Source organism: Microtus pennsylvanicus, chromosome 14 (assembly GCF_037038515.1).
Source record: "Microtus pennsylvanicus isolate mMicPen1 chromosome 14, mMicPen1.hap1, whole genome shotgun sequence".
Classification (NCBI taxonomy): Eukaryota; Metazoa; Chordata; class Mammalia; order Rodentia; family Cricetidae; genus Microtus; species Microtus pennsylvanicus.
In genome coordinates, this window is record NC_134592.1 from 74,454,519 (window position 1) to 74,467,997 (window position 13,479).

Here is a 13,479-nt window from a genome sequence, read left to right on the forward strand (position 1 = left end):
AATACAGCTAATAACACTTTTTGGTATATATCATAAAGACTAGAAGTCACCATACCAGAAACATGTACATCTGTTTTTATTGCTTCATCATTCACAATAGCTAAGAAAACAAACCAGTCTAGATGTCCAGCAACATAGAAATGGAAAGAAAATGTGGTACATTTACAGAAGAAAATTTAAAAAATCTAAATGAGCAAAGCTTGGCATCCTGTAGATTGTCTGTAAGCACTGCAGTCAACAATGCACACCGTCACCCACACTGGACCTCACAAGACCAACCTGTCAACAGTCAGTCAAGAGGAGCGGCTCCAAGACTATTGGCTACTGGTAGATTCTGAGATGGAAGGAATTGCTTCCTTACTTTGTGAACCCACTGCTGAGCACACCAAGTTCCAGTAGATATCTCTAAACACATGGCGACACAGACAGCACTGATCAATCTGTGAGCCACAGAGCAAAACCAAGAGACACGAGTGTGAGAAGAGATTGGTGCAAAGGACCCGGAGATGAAAGTGGTCAATATACATTGTGTATGTGTGCAGAGTTGTCTAAGAATAAATTTAATTAATAAAACCATTTCATTTACTAGTTTATAATCTCTAACAAATTCTTTAAACTATTTCATCATCTATATAAAATGGAAAAACAGCATCACTAACCTTACTATATAGTCTAAAAGATGCCTTGGACAAAACTGGAATGTTCCACAGAAATACTATATACACTACATAAAAATGAATTTTATATACGTTATTTTTCACATTTATTACCTGGGTCTCCACACCTTGCTCGAGCAGACGCTTAGCTTGATTTTCCACTTCAAGTCGTGCTCTTGCAATAAAGAGTAGATCATTTTCTATTACTTCTATTCCAGAAAGATCTATTCCTTGAGAAAGATAATCTATTAAAAAAATACAAAAGTCAATATAAAATAAAAATGACAGAATCAAAACCATATGTATAACTTCTTCAAAATCACTATGGATTTGTTGTTGAATACAGTTGCTTCTCTCTCTCTCTTTTTGTTGGTTTTTTGTTTTTGTTTTTGAGACAGGGTTTCTTTGTGTAACAGCCCTAGCTGTCCTGGAACTAGCTCTTTTAGAACAAGCTTGCCTCAAACTCATGGATCTGTAGTGCAGTCAAGACTAGAAATATCTCTGTATGGCGGCAGGAATCTGCCATGCTCTCCTGCCTGTTTACTCCTAGCAGACCCAATCTTGCTGCCTACCCAGGGTCTTTCACACTTACATAAGCATCTATCCCTCATCCTAGAAGTTTTTATTCAAAATTTTATTTTTCAGAAGATTTGGACAGCTTTAGATTTAAAAGACAAGTAATATTACTCCTGCAATTTGTTAACTAAAAATATAAGCATGGAACTGAATTTAGCCAAGTTGGGATAATGGTAATATTAAAAACTAATATTCTAAATTTAGTAAGAAAGTAAACTACTAAAAAAAGTATTTGGGCATTTTAATATTTTCCCTTTAAGTACTATAGCATATTGGATAAGTACATTCAAGTTACTAAAACTGTATTTTGTCTGTTCAAAATCCAAACCCTGAATCCATCAAGCCAAGTCCTAGATAAGACAGAAAGGAGCAGCACACTCAGAGGAAAATGGACAGGGTTGGCTGGCATCAGCAGATTCTCTCACACTGTAAGGGGAAATTATACCTTACAAGGGAAAGTTCCATGCAAAACTATTAACTGCCAACTAGATAAAGCCTTTAGAAATACCATGCTCATCTAGAAATTTTCTGAAGTAACAGAACTATTAAAAAAGAAATTATATAATACCATACATAATACAGAGGCAACCACTGTGGACCAGACGAGTGGATTTGCACGGGTATGATTGAACATTCTCAACAAGCACCAAAATAGCATAGAGCCTCCCCTGGGTGTTCATGTGAGAAAAAGCAGAGGAATCAAAGCTGACACAGTGACTGGGCAGCTGGCTACAGTTACCAATCAACAAAAGTTGCCTCCTCCTACACACTTACTTTTCAAAGAGCACTATCCAAATGCATGCCTCAGAAGATGCATCTATAACCTTCATATGCTCCAAAATACGTAAGATAGAGAGACTGAGCACTCTCTTCTAAGTTTAGCCTGTTTTTTAACCTGCCTGTGCACTATTCCTTTCTTGTTTTATTTGAAATTACAAATACTTGTTTTTGTCAGTGTGTTGGAGACAGAACCTATACATGTACGTGCACTGCACTGAACTACCTCCAGAACAACAGTGTCTTTATACTTTATTATAAGCACTTATCCACCCACTACTGTTCATACAAATACTAAACATTTCCCAATGTTTTATCCAGAAAATGAAACAAAAGTTTACTTAGCCTTCTGCATAAGATAGAATATTGACTATCATAAGCAACTATTCTAAACAGTTTCAAACATAAAATGTTAAATATGTAGAATTATTTCTGTGAGAAAGTTATGAAGAGGGAATTGTTTGTTTCAGAGGATATATCAAAGCAATACCCATTCAAAGAAGCATTTCTAAGTTATTTGATTCAAATTATCAAATTACTTACACTTTTACAAATTATCTAAGTAGCCTTTAAAAGAGCTATCGAGTTATAATTTTTTGTTCTAATAGATGTGCCATGTCTAACCACACAAAACACAAAATTATCAGTGTTTAAAATTCGCATATGCTGGCCTAATAAAATATGTTTATGTTATTATGATACAGACTTTAAGTGATGAGCTAAATATTATTAATTATTTTGTCTTGAGTATGACATATAAATTTTATTTCCTTTGCTTATATTACTTTTTCACAATTTTAACTGTTTATTACATTTGCTTTGATTATTTTACCAATCTATTTTTTTAATTTAGTTACATTTTCTTTTTTTTGGTTTTTCGAGACAGGGTTTCTCTGTGGTTTTGGAGCCTGTCCTGGAACTAGCTCTTGTAGACCAGGCTGGTCTCGAACTCACAGAGATCCACCTGCCTCTGCCTCCCAAGTGCTGGGATTAAAGGCGTGCGCCACCACCGCCCGGCTTTAATTACATTTTCTATATTATTTCATAAAGCCATTCTTGGAACATAATGGTAAAATTATCTAAGTAGTTCTCCACTAGATTCTTCCAAACACCTGATTAAGAAACTCAGTTATGAGGGGCCAGAGTTGGCTTAGCAGTTGTTGGTCTTTCAGCAGACCCAGGTTCAATTCCCAGCGACTTTAATCAAACCAGAGATCACAAAAAAAGAAAAAACAATATACACCAACAAAAAAAAGAGATAGAAATGGGAGCAGGATATTTTTAGGAGAAGAAAGGGTTAAGCAGAAGTGGAAGGAGGGTCATGAGGGTAATGGAAATAAAAGACATTATATACAAGTATGAAATTGTCCAAGAGTTTTTGAAAAGGGTATTACCATAAAAACATAAATAATTTATATTATCTAATGGGTAAATAGCAAAAAATATTTTAAAAGTTCATTAAGAGGACACTGACAAGCCAATGCATGAAAACATATTAAAATTTTATTCTAACCTTTGACATTGACCTTTATATAAATGAAAATTTCCATTGAAAGATTAAAATCTTCAAAACACCTTTAAATTATTCTGGTACTTGGAATAAAACCCAGAACTTTATACAGGTCAGTTAAACTATCTAACACTGAGCTACATTCTTGGCACTCACTACACTAAGATATCTTTAACTAGGAGTTAATTCTTACTATTACAGAAAACAGGAATATCCTTTAAGAGACAAGATATGGAGCCAGTCAGCAGGTAAGAGTCCTGCTAGCAGGCCCCTCCACTACCCCAGCCACCCATTAGACAAAGTAAGCTATAAGACCCACTCAGCCGTGCAAACCAACAAACCCACTACCCTCCCCCTGGCCTAACACCCCAGATACACACACACACACACACACACACACACACACACACACACGAGCAGCAGGCCCTAGAGGCACAAGCTCCACCAACACCAAGTGGAAGAAGAGGTGAGTGACTGGACTCCCAGCTAAACTGCTCCGATCCCTAGGCCATAAATCCCAGGGCACATCCCATGTTCTTTCCCCTCCTATCTCAGCCCCAGCAAGCAGACAGTAGGTAAGAGTCCCACAGGCAGGCCAGTCCACTGCCACCGCCACTGAATGTACACTGTAAACTACAAAACCCACTCAGTCACCCAAACCTACTACCGTCCCTCTGGCCAAACATCCCTGAATGATCAGCATCCCCTAGAGGCACAACTACCATCTGCATCAATTCAAAGAAGAACCTCTAGGGGCACAAGTACCAACTGCACCAACTATACCCTGCAAAGCTCTCAATCACGAGAGAGAAAACAAGATATCCCAGACAAATATTTAAGATTTAAACAATATCCACAAATCCAACCATAACAGAAAGCAGTAGAAGAAAAACTCTATCCCAAGGAAGTTAGCAACACCCCCCAAAAACACAGGCAATATATAATCTCAGACAAGCAAAAGCCAAAGAAAAGAAACTCACACAATACCACCAACACCACCAACAACAACAAAACCAAAAATAAGAGGAAAAAACAATCACTGGTCATTAATTATCTCTTAATATTGACAGCATCAATTTGTCTATATAAAGACACAGGCTAACAGATTTGGTATGAAAACAGGATCCATACTTCTGCTGCATATAAGAAACACACCTCAACTTCAAAGACAGACATTACCTCAGAGTAAAGGGTTAGGAAATGGACCTAAGAAACAAGCTGGTATAGATAGCCTAGTATTTAACAAAACAGACTTCAAACTAAAATTAATCAATAAAAAAGGACATTTCATATTCATCACAGGGAAAATCCATCAAGATGAAGTCTCCATTCTGAACACCTACGTCCACAATACAGGGGCATGTACATTTGTGAAAGAAACATTACTAAAGCTTAAAGCACACACCAAACCCCACACACTAATAATGGGAGACTTCAGCACCCCACTCTCACCAATGGACAGGGCTGCGGGACAGAAAATTAATAAAGAAACAAGGGGACTAATAGATGTTATGGCTCAACAAACTTAACATACATCTATAGAACATTTCACCCAAACAGAAAAGAATATACCTTCTTCTCAGCACCTCGTGGAACCTTCTCTCAAACTGACTACATATTGAGTCACTAAGCAAAGCTCAACAGATACAAAAAAACTGGAATAACCTCTGTATCTTGAGAAAATCTACAAGACGGACCAACTCTTATCCAAACTAACCAAAAGGCAGAGAAAGAATATCCAAATTAACAAAATCAGAAATAAAAGGGGGAAGATAACAACAGACACTGAGAAAATCCAAAGTTGCATCAGGTCACACTTCAAAAACCTGTACTCCAAAAAATTAGAGCATCTAAAATAGTTGGACAATTTTCTGGGTAGGTACCACATGCCAAAATTAAATCAAGACCAGATAAACAATTTTTAAAAACCTATTACCACTAAGGAAATAGAAACAGGCATTAAAAGTCTCCCAACCAAAAAAACTTCCAGGGCCAGATGGTTTCAACACAGAATTCTACCAGAAATTCAAAGAAGAGCTAATAAAAATACTCCTCAAATTCATCCACACAATAGAAACAGAGGAATATTACCAAACTCTTTTTATGAGGCTATAGTTACTTTGATACCCAAACCACACAAAGATGAAACAAAAAGAGAATTATAGCCCAACTAACCCGCCTCAAGAACATTGATGGAAAAATACTCAATAGAATATTGGCAAACCAAATACAAAAATACATCAAAAAAAGAAAAAAGAAAACCATCCACCATGCCAAGTAGGCTTCATTCTAGAGATGTAGGTAGGGTTCATATATTGGTGTAACATAGGGATATCTGTCACTATAATCCGCCATATAAACAAACTGAAAGACAAAAACTACATTATCATCTCAGATGCTGAAAAGCCTTTGACCAAATCCAACACCCCTTCATGGTAAAGGTCTTGGAGAGGGGTTCAGGGATACACGGAACATATCTAAACATAATAAAAGAGACATCAAATTAAATGGAAAGAAACTCAAAGTGATTCCACTAACATCAGGAACAAGACAAGGCTGTCCCCTCTCTCAACAAAAGGAGATCAAGGGAATACAAACTGGAAAGGAAGAAGTCGTATGACCTTCCATACACATGCATCATACATTTCACACACACACACACACACACACACACACACACACACACACACACACCCCAACAATACCATCCAAGTAATCTTTATTTCCAAAATAGGGTATTAGTTGCTAACTCTTGGCCTTCTGATGAAATTTAGGAGAAAATGAATATTGAAGAAGAGATAAACAAGTTTAATTTTGTACCTTTCCAGTTGATTCTATTATTAATAATTTATTTAACTTTATTTTATGTGCATCGGTGTGAAGGTGTCAGATTCTCTGGAATCGGAGTTATAGACAGTTGTGAGCTGCCATGTGGGTGCTAGGAAATGAACACAGGCCCTCTGGAAGATCAGCCAGTGCTCTTAACCACTGAGCCATCTCTTGAGCTTTTAAAGATTTTCTTTTTGAAAAACATAAATGGAGTACAGACCTGTTACAGGAGGTCCTCCCCTCCCACTCCTCCAGCCTTTCACCGCTGAGATACCAGCCCATTTGGGCGTGGTCTCTCTCCCTTTAAAAAAGCGGCCACTTCCCTCTCCTCTCTCTCTTCACTTCCTGCTCCGCCAGCGACTAGACTTCCTTCCTGGTTGCGCAGAGGGCTGACGGTGATCTGTAAGTTTTTTCCTCTTTAAATAAATACCACCCTATTAATCATAATTCCAAACTGGTGTGGCATTGTTTATGACTTACGCCTTCACAGACCTAAACAGAGAACTCTCAACAGAGGAATCTAAAATGGCTGAAAGACACTTAAGGAAATGTTCAACATCCTTAGCCATCAGAGAAATGCAAATCAAAACAACTCTGAGATTCCATCTTATACCTCTAAGAATAGTCAAGATCAAAAACAATGATGACAACTTATGCTGGAGAGGTTATGGGGAAAAGGGAACACTCCTGCATTGCTGGTGGGAATGCAAACTGGTACAGCCCCTTTGGATATCAGTGTGGCGATTTCTCAGAAAATTAGGAAACAACGTTCCTCAAGACCCAGCAATACCACTTTTGGGTATATATCCAAAGGATGCTCAATTATGCCACAAGGACATGTACTCAGCTATGTTTATAGCAGCTTTGTTTGTCATAGCCAAAACCTGGAAGCAACCTAAATGCCCCTCGACCGACGAATGGATAAAGAAAATGTGGTACATTTACACAATGGAGTTCGACACAGCAGAAAAAATAACAACATCTTGAATTTTGCAGGAAAACTTTGTAACAAGGAGAACTTAAGTGGGGGGAGGGGGAGGACATATGAATCTCCCTGGGAATAGGAAATAGAATTGATATAGTGGGTGGAGTGGGGGCAGGAACAGGAAGAAGCCAGTTGAAGGGAGGATGGATGGAAAGAGTATTAGGAGAAACAACTGGAATGGGGGGGGGTACATCTCGCGGAAGAGCTAGAACCTAGTGCAATGGAAATTCCCAGGAACAAACAAAAGTGATCCTACTTATGATTCCTAGCAATGAAGGATGCAGACTCTTAACCGGCTATTTCTTGTAACAGTCAAGACTTCCAGTGGAGGGACTGGAACACCAAATCAGTCACATAACCTTCAACATACAATCTGTCCGCATTACAAGGTGTATACAGGGGTATAGATGACACAGGAATTGTGGGAGTGGCCAACCAAGGACTGGTCCAGCTTGAGACCCAGGCCATGAGAGGGAGTCCATCCTGACACTGCCTGGAGGGCCAGGACCCAGAAACTGCATAGAACCAAAGACTGGGATAGAACCAAACACGACTGGAAAGAAAAAATAAAAAGACCAATGAAATAATTCCTAATGATATTCTGCTATACTTATAGATTGATACCTAGTCCAACTGACATCAAAGAGATTTCATACAGCAACTGAAGTAAACAGATGCAGAGACCAAAGGCAAACATTTGGTGGACCTGGGAAAACAGGGAAGGAATGATTATAGGAGTCAGAGGGTAAAGGAAGCCACAAGAAAACCCACAGAATCCATTAACCTGGCCTCATAGAGGCTCACAGAGATTGAACTAACAACCACAGAGTTTGCATGGGACTGACCTAGGACCTCTGCATATGTTACACTTGTGTAGCTTGATCTTCTTGTAGGAGCAGGGGCTATCTGTGACTTTTTTTTTATTATTGAGAAAAAGAAAAAAACAAGTTTCCACCTCCTCCCAGCCTCCCATTTCCCTCCCCCTCCTCCCACCCTCCTCCCCCTCCTCCCACCCTCCTCCCCCTCCCCCTACTCCTCTCCCCCTCCCTCTCCAGTCCAAAGAGCAGTCAGGGTTCCCTGGCCTCTGGAAAGTCCAAGGTCCTCCCCCCTCCGTCCATATCTAGGAAGGTGAACATCCAAACTGGCTAGGCTCCCACAAAGCCAGCACATTAAGTAGGATCAAAACCCCGTGCCATTGTCCTTGGCTTCTCATCAGCCCTCATTGTTCTCCATGTTCACAGAGTTCGGTTTTATCCCATGCTTTTTCAATCACAGTCCAGCTGGCCTTGGTGAGCTCCCAATAGATCAGCCCCACTGTCTCAGTGGGTGGGTGCACTCCTCGTGGTCCTGACTTCTTTGCTCATGTTCTCCCTCCTTCTGCTCCTCATTGGGACCTTGGGAGCTCAGTCCAGTGTTCCAGTGTGGGTCTCTGTCTCTATCTCCATCCATCACCAGATGAAGGTTCTATGGTGATATGCAAGATATTCGTCAGTATTGCTATAGGATAGGGTCATTTCAGGTTCCCTATCCTCAGCTGCCCAAGGCACTAACTGGGGACATCGCCTTGGGCTCCTGGGAGCCACTCTAGGTTCAAGTCTCTTGCCAACCCTAAGGTGGCTCCCTTAACTAAGAATTGTGCTTCCGTGCTCCCCTATCCAACCTTCCTTTATCCCAATCATCCTTTTTCCCCAAGTTCCCCCCATCCTCCCCTTCTCCCTTTTCTCTCCCCATCTCCCTTACCCCCATCCCACCCCACCCCCAAGCTCCCAATTTTCTCCCTGGCAATTTTGTCTACTTCCCATAGCCAAGAGGATAACTATATGTTTTACTTGGGTTCACCTTCTTACTTAGCTTCTTTAGGTTCAACAATTGTAGACTCCGTGACCCTTATTTATGGCTAGAAACCAATTATGAGTGAGTACATCCCATGTTCATCTCTTTGGGTTTGGGTTACCTCACTCAGTATAGTGTTTTCTATTTCCATCCATTTGCATGCAAAATTCGAGAAGTCATTGTTTTTTATCGCAGCGTAGTACTCTAATGTGTATATATTCCACACTTTCTTCATCCATTCTTCCATTGAAGGGCATCTAGGTTGTTTCCAGGTTCTGGTTATTACAAATAATACTGCTATGAACATAGTTGAACAAATGCTCTTGTCATATGATAGGGCATCTCTTGGGTATATTCCCAGGAGTGGTATTGCTGGGTCCAGGGGTAGGTTGATCCCAAATTTCCTGAGATTTCTAAAGTGGTTTCACAAGATTGCATTCCCACCAGCAATGGATGAGGGTACCCCTTCCTCCACAGCCTCTCCAGCAAAGGCTATCATTGGAGTTATTGATTTTAGCCATTCTGACAGGTGTAAGATGATATCTCAAAGTTGTTTTGATTTGCATTTCCCTGATCGCTAAGGAGGCTGAGCATGACCTTAAGTGTCTTTTGGCCATTTGAACTTCTTCTGTTGAGAATTCTCTGTTCAGTTTAGTGCCCCATTTTTTAACTGGGTTAATTAGCATTTTAAAGTCTAGTTTCCTGAGTTCTCTATATATTTTGGAGATCAGACCTTTGTCTGTTGCGGGGTTGGTGAAGATCTTCTCCCAGTCAGTAGGTTGCCTTTTAGTCTTAGTGACAGTGTCCTTTGCTTTACAGAAGCTTCTCAGTTTTAGTAAGTCCCATTTATTCAATGAGGCCCTTAATGTCTGTGTTGCTGGGGTTATACATAGGAAGCGATCTCCTGTGCCCATCTATTGTAGGGTACTTCCCACTTTCTCTTCTATCAGGTTCAGTGTGTTCGGACTGATGTTGAGGTCTAATCCATTTGGACTTGAGTTTTGTGCATGGTGATAGATATGGGTCTATTTTCATTCTTCTACAGGTTGACATCCAGTTATGCCAGCACCATTTGTTGAAGATGCTTTCTTTCTTCCATTGTATACTTTTAGCTCCTTTATCGAAAATGAGGTGATCATAGGTTTGTGGGTTAAAATTCGGGTCTTCTAGATGATATAATAGTGTACATAAGCAACCCCAAAACTCCACCAAAGAACTTTTACAGCTGATAAGCACCTTTAGTAACGTGGCAGGATACAAGATCAACTCCAAAAAAATCAGTCGCCCTCTTATACACAAAGGATATGGAAGCAGAGAGGGAAATCAGAGAAGCTTCACCTTTCACGATAGCCACAAACAGCATAAAATATCTTGGGGTAACTCTAACCAAGGAAGTGAAAGATCTATTTGACAAGAACTTTAAGGCATTGAAGAAAGAAATTGAGGAGGACACCAGAAAATGGAAGGACCTCCCTTGCTCTTGGATTGGGAGGATCAACATAGTAAAAATGGCAATTCTACCAAAGGCAATTTATAGATTCAATGCAATCCCCATCAAGGTCCCATCAAAATTCTTCACAGATCTTGAGAGGACAATAATCAACTTTATATGGAAAAACAAAAAACCCAGGATAGCCAAAACAATCCTATACAATAAAGGATCTTCTGGAGGCATTACCATCCCTGACTTCAAACTCTATACAGAGCTACAGTGATGAAAACAGTGTGGTACTGGCATAAAAACAGAGAAGTGGACCAATGGAATCGTATAGAAGACCCGAATTTTAACCCACAAACCTATCTGTGACTCTTGTACCAACTTTTGAGATCCTTATCCTCATACTGGGTTGTGTTGCCCATTCTTCAATCTGATATGCCATGCGGTATCCATGGGAGACCTGCCCTTCTCTAAATAGAAATGGTGGAAGAAAGCATGGGGAGGGACAGAGGAGATATGTAGGGGGGCTTGTAGAATATTATTTTAAAGTGTGTTACATTTGTTTGTGTTCTGGAATATTTGTTTAACAATGTAAAGATGTGTTGCTTTTGTTTATGCTGCGATTGTTTAACTATGTGAAGCTGTGATTCTTTGTGAGTCTAACAAAGAGCTGAAGGGCTAACAGCAAGGCAGGAGAAAGGACAGGCAGGGCTGACAAGCAGAGAAGATAAACAGGAGAAACAAGAAGGAGCAAGACAGAATAAGGAGAGGAGGATGTCAGCAAGCCACAGAGAAAGAAGTAAAAAGAATAAACAAACAAACTTGCAAACAAATAAATAAAAGGTATACATATATAGAGAAAGGAAAAAGCCCACAAGAAAAAGGTAGATGGAATAATTTAAGTTAAGAAAAACTAGCTAGAAACAAGCCAAACTAAGGCTGGCCATTTATAAGAAAGAATAAGACCTCGTGTGTGATTCATTTGGAAGCTGGGTGATGGGCCCCCAAAGAGTAAAGATTGAAAAGAGTGAACACAGAGTAAGAACAGGGGGAAAGAACTGGGAGAAGAGGAGAAAGGGAAACAGTGTCAGATTGTAGACAGACAGACAATTAAGTGAGAACTGACAACGGCACTCTTCTCTCACCTTTCACTAATATACACGCCTGCTGTGTGATATTTTGATTGTGTACTGACAAATAAAGCTTGCCTGGAGTCAGAGGTTGGGACTCGCCACTAGCTGACCACAGAGGTCTGGAGGACTGAAGAGAGACAGACCTGGGCCCTTTCTGATGGAGGAAAGGGAGAGGTAGAAAGCCTCTGCTGGACGTTCTCCTGCTTCTCTCATCTTTCAGGTTTTTACCTGGTATCTGATTCCTGCCTTTTATTGATAAACATTAATTATATTAACACTTCACATGTCATCTCACAGCTCAAGAGCTAAATAATGTATTTGAAGGAAAACTCTCTTGCTATAGATTAAATTATAATCTGCATCCCCTCCTCCCCTCCTAAAAATTATGTGTTGAAATTTTAACTCCTAACTCATATAATATGATCTTCCTTAAAAATAGGGTCTTTCAGAGACAATTCACGTAAAATATGATCATATTCTATTAAGATGTACTTTAATTCGATGAAGGGAACCATTATAGAATAAGAGACATGCGATTAAAAGAAAATGCCATGTAAAGACAAGACAAAGAAATGGAATGATACAAACCATAAGTCAAGGTACGCCAAAAGTTGCCAGAGCCATAAAAAACTAGAAGACACAAGGAAAGAGACAAGGAAAGAGGAAGTCTCCGAGAGTAGCTGCAGCCCTAGCCAGCACCTCCTTACAAAATCTCAACTCCAGAACTGTGAAACAGTATTTCTCTTGCTTTAGGGAATTCAGTTTGTAAAAAACGAAAACATGTTCTCTCTGCCATGTTCGCTACTTTCCATCTCCAATTTAAGCCTGAAACGATTTACCAAGGATATAATTGAGAATTAAAATCCATGGCACGGCAGCCACAGTCTCATCCTCGATGCAGTGGATGCTCCCTGGCATGTTACCAGCAAGTTCCCAGAGTCTCTCAGCTTAAGAGCTCTTGAGCTACCAAATAGGATTCTGCAACTAATGAATGTTTGTAAAGAGGAGATAGCGAAATGGAACAAAAAACTATTTGGACTTGAAATGCAGGCATCAGATATTTTGCTAAATAAAATAGAGGTCAATATGTCAATTCAAACATTAGTATTTCTCTTGCATCCTCTCCTCTTTTCTAAAGACTTCAAGAGTTCATGCACGACAGACCGACTGCACAATAAAAGATACTAACGTAGAACATTATAAGAATGTCATTCAAATTTTTACCTTAGAAACCCTAGCTGCCCCGTACTACAGAAGAGCTTTATGAAATGTTTTAATCTTTCAAAGGAATTAAATAAACTGTGACCTTGCAAAAGCTCTCTGAAATCACATAACAGCAAGGAGCTACTGCAGGCCTTTTATTCCAGCTGCTCTGGATGTAATGTGCTACACTGTCACAGGTTCAATCTGCATGTGACTAATAAGGCTGACAATTCTTCATGAAATTATTGACTACTTTTCTATCTCTTTGGAAGAATGTTTATTCAAATTCTTTACCTGTTTTCAGTTGGATTATTTTAAGTACCCTGTGAGTGCTGTAAGACTGGAGCAAACCTTCTATTTGGCGGGTTGCCTTTTCCATTCGGATGGTGAGGTCCTATGATGTACGTTTTATTTAGTTGTGATAAAGTGCATGTTATTCTTTTCTTTTGGAATCTATTTTTATGTTAAGAGCCAGACTATAAAAATCCGCTTTTATGTTTTCTTTTTTTGAGCACAGAATTAGGCTTTACACTTAGCAC

General features: G+C 39.5%; 1 protein-coding gene across 2 annotated transcripts in view; it reads right to left on the reverse strand.

Moving 5' to 3' along the window:
• The window catches only part of Cog5 (component of oligomeric golgi complex 5), a 244,496-nt gene that overhangs the window by 124,922 nt on the left and 106,095 nt on the right, over positions 1 to 13,479 (reverse strand). For both annotated transcript variants that reach the window (XM_075948492.1, XM_075948493.1), the window contains exon 7: positions 771 to 901. In XM_075948492.1, coding sequence (XP_075804607.1) covers positions 771 to 901 — 131 coding nt within the window. The remainder of the gene's footprint in view (positions 1 to 770; positions 902 to 13,479) is intronic.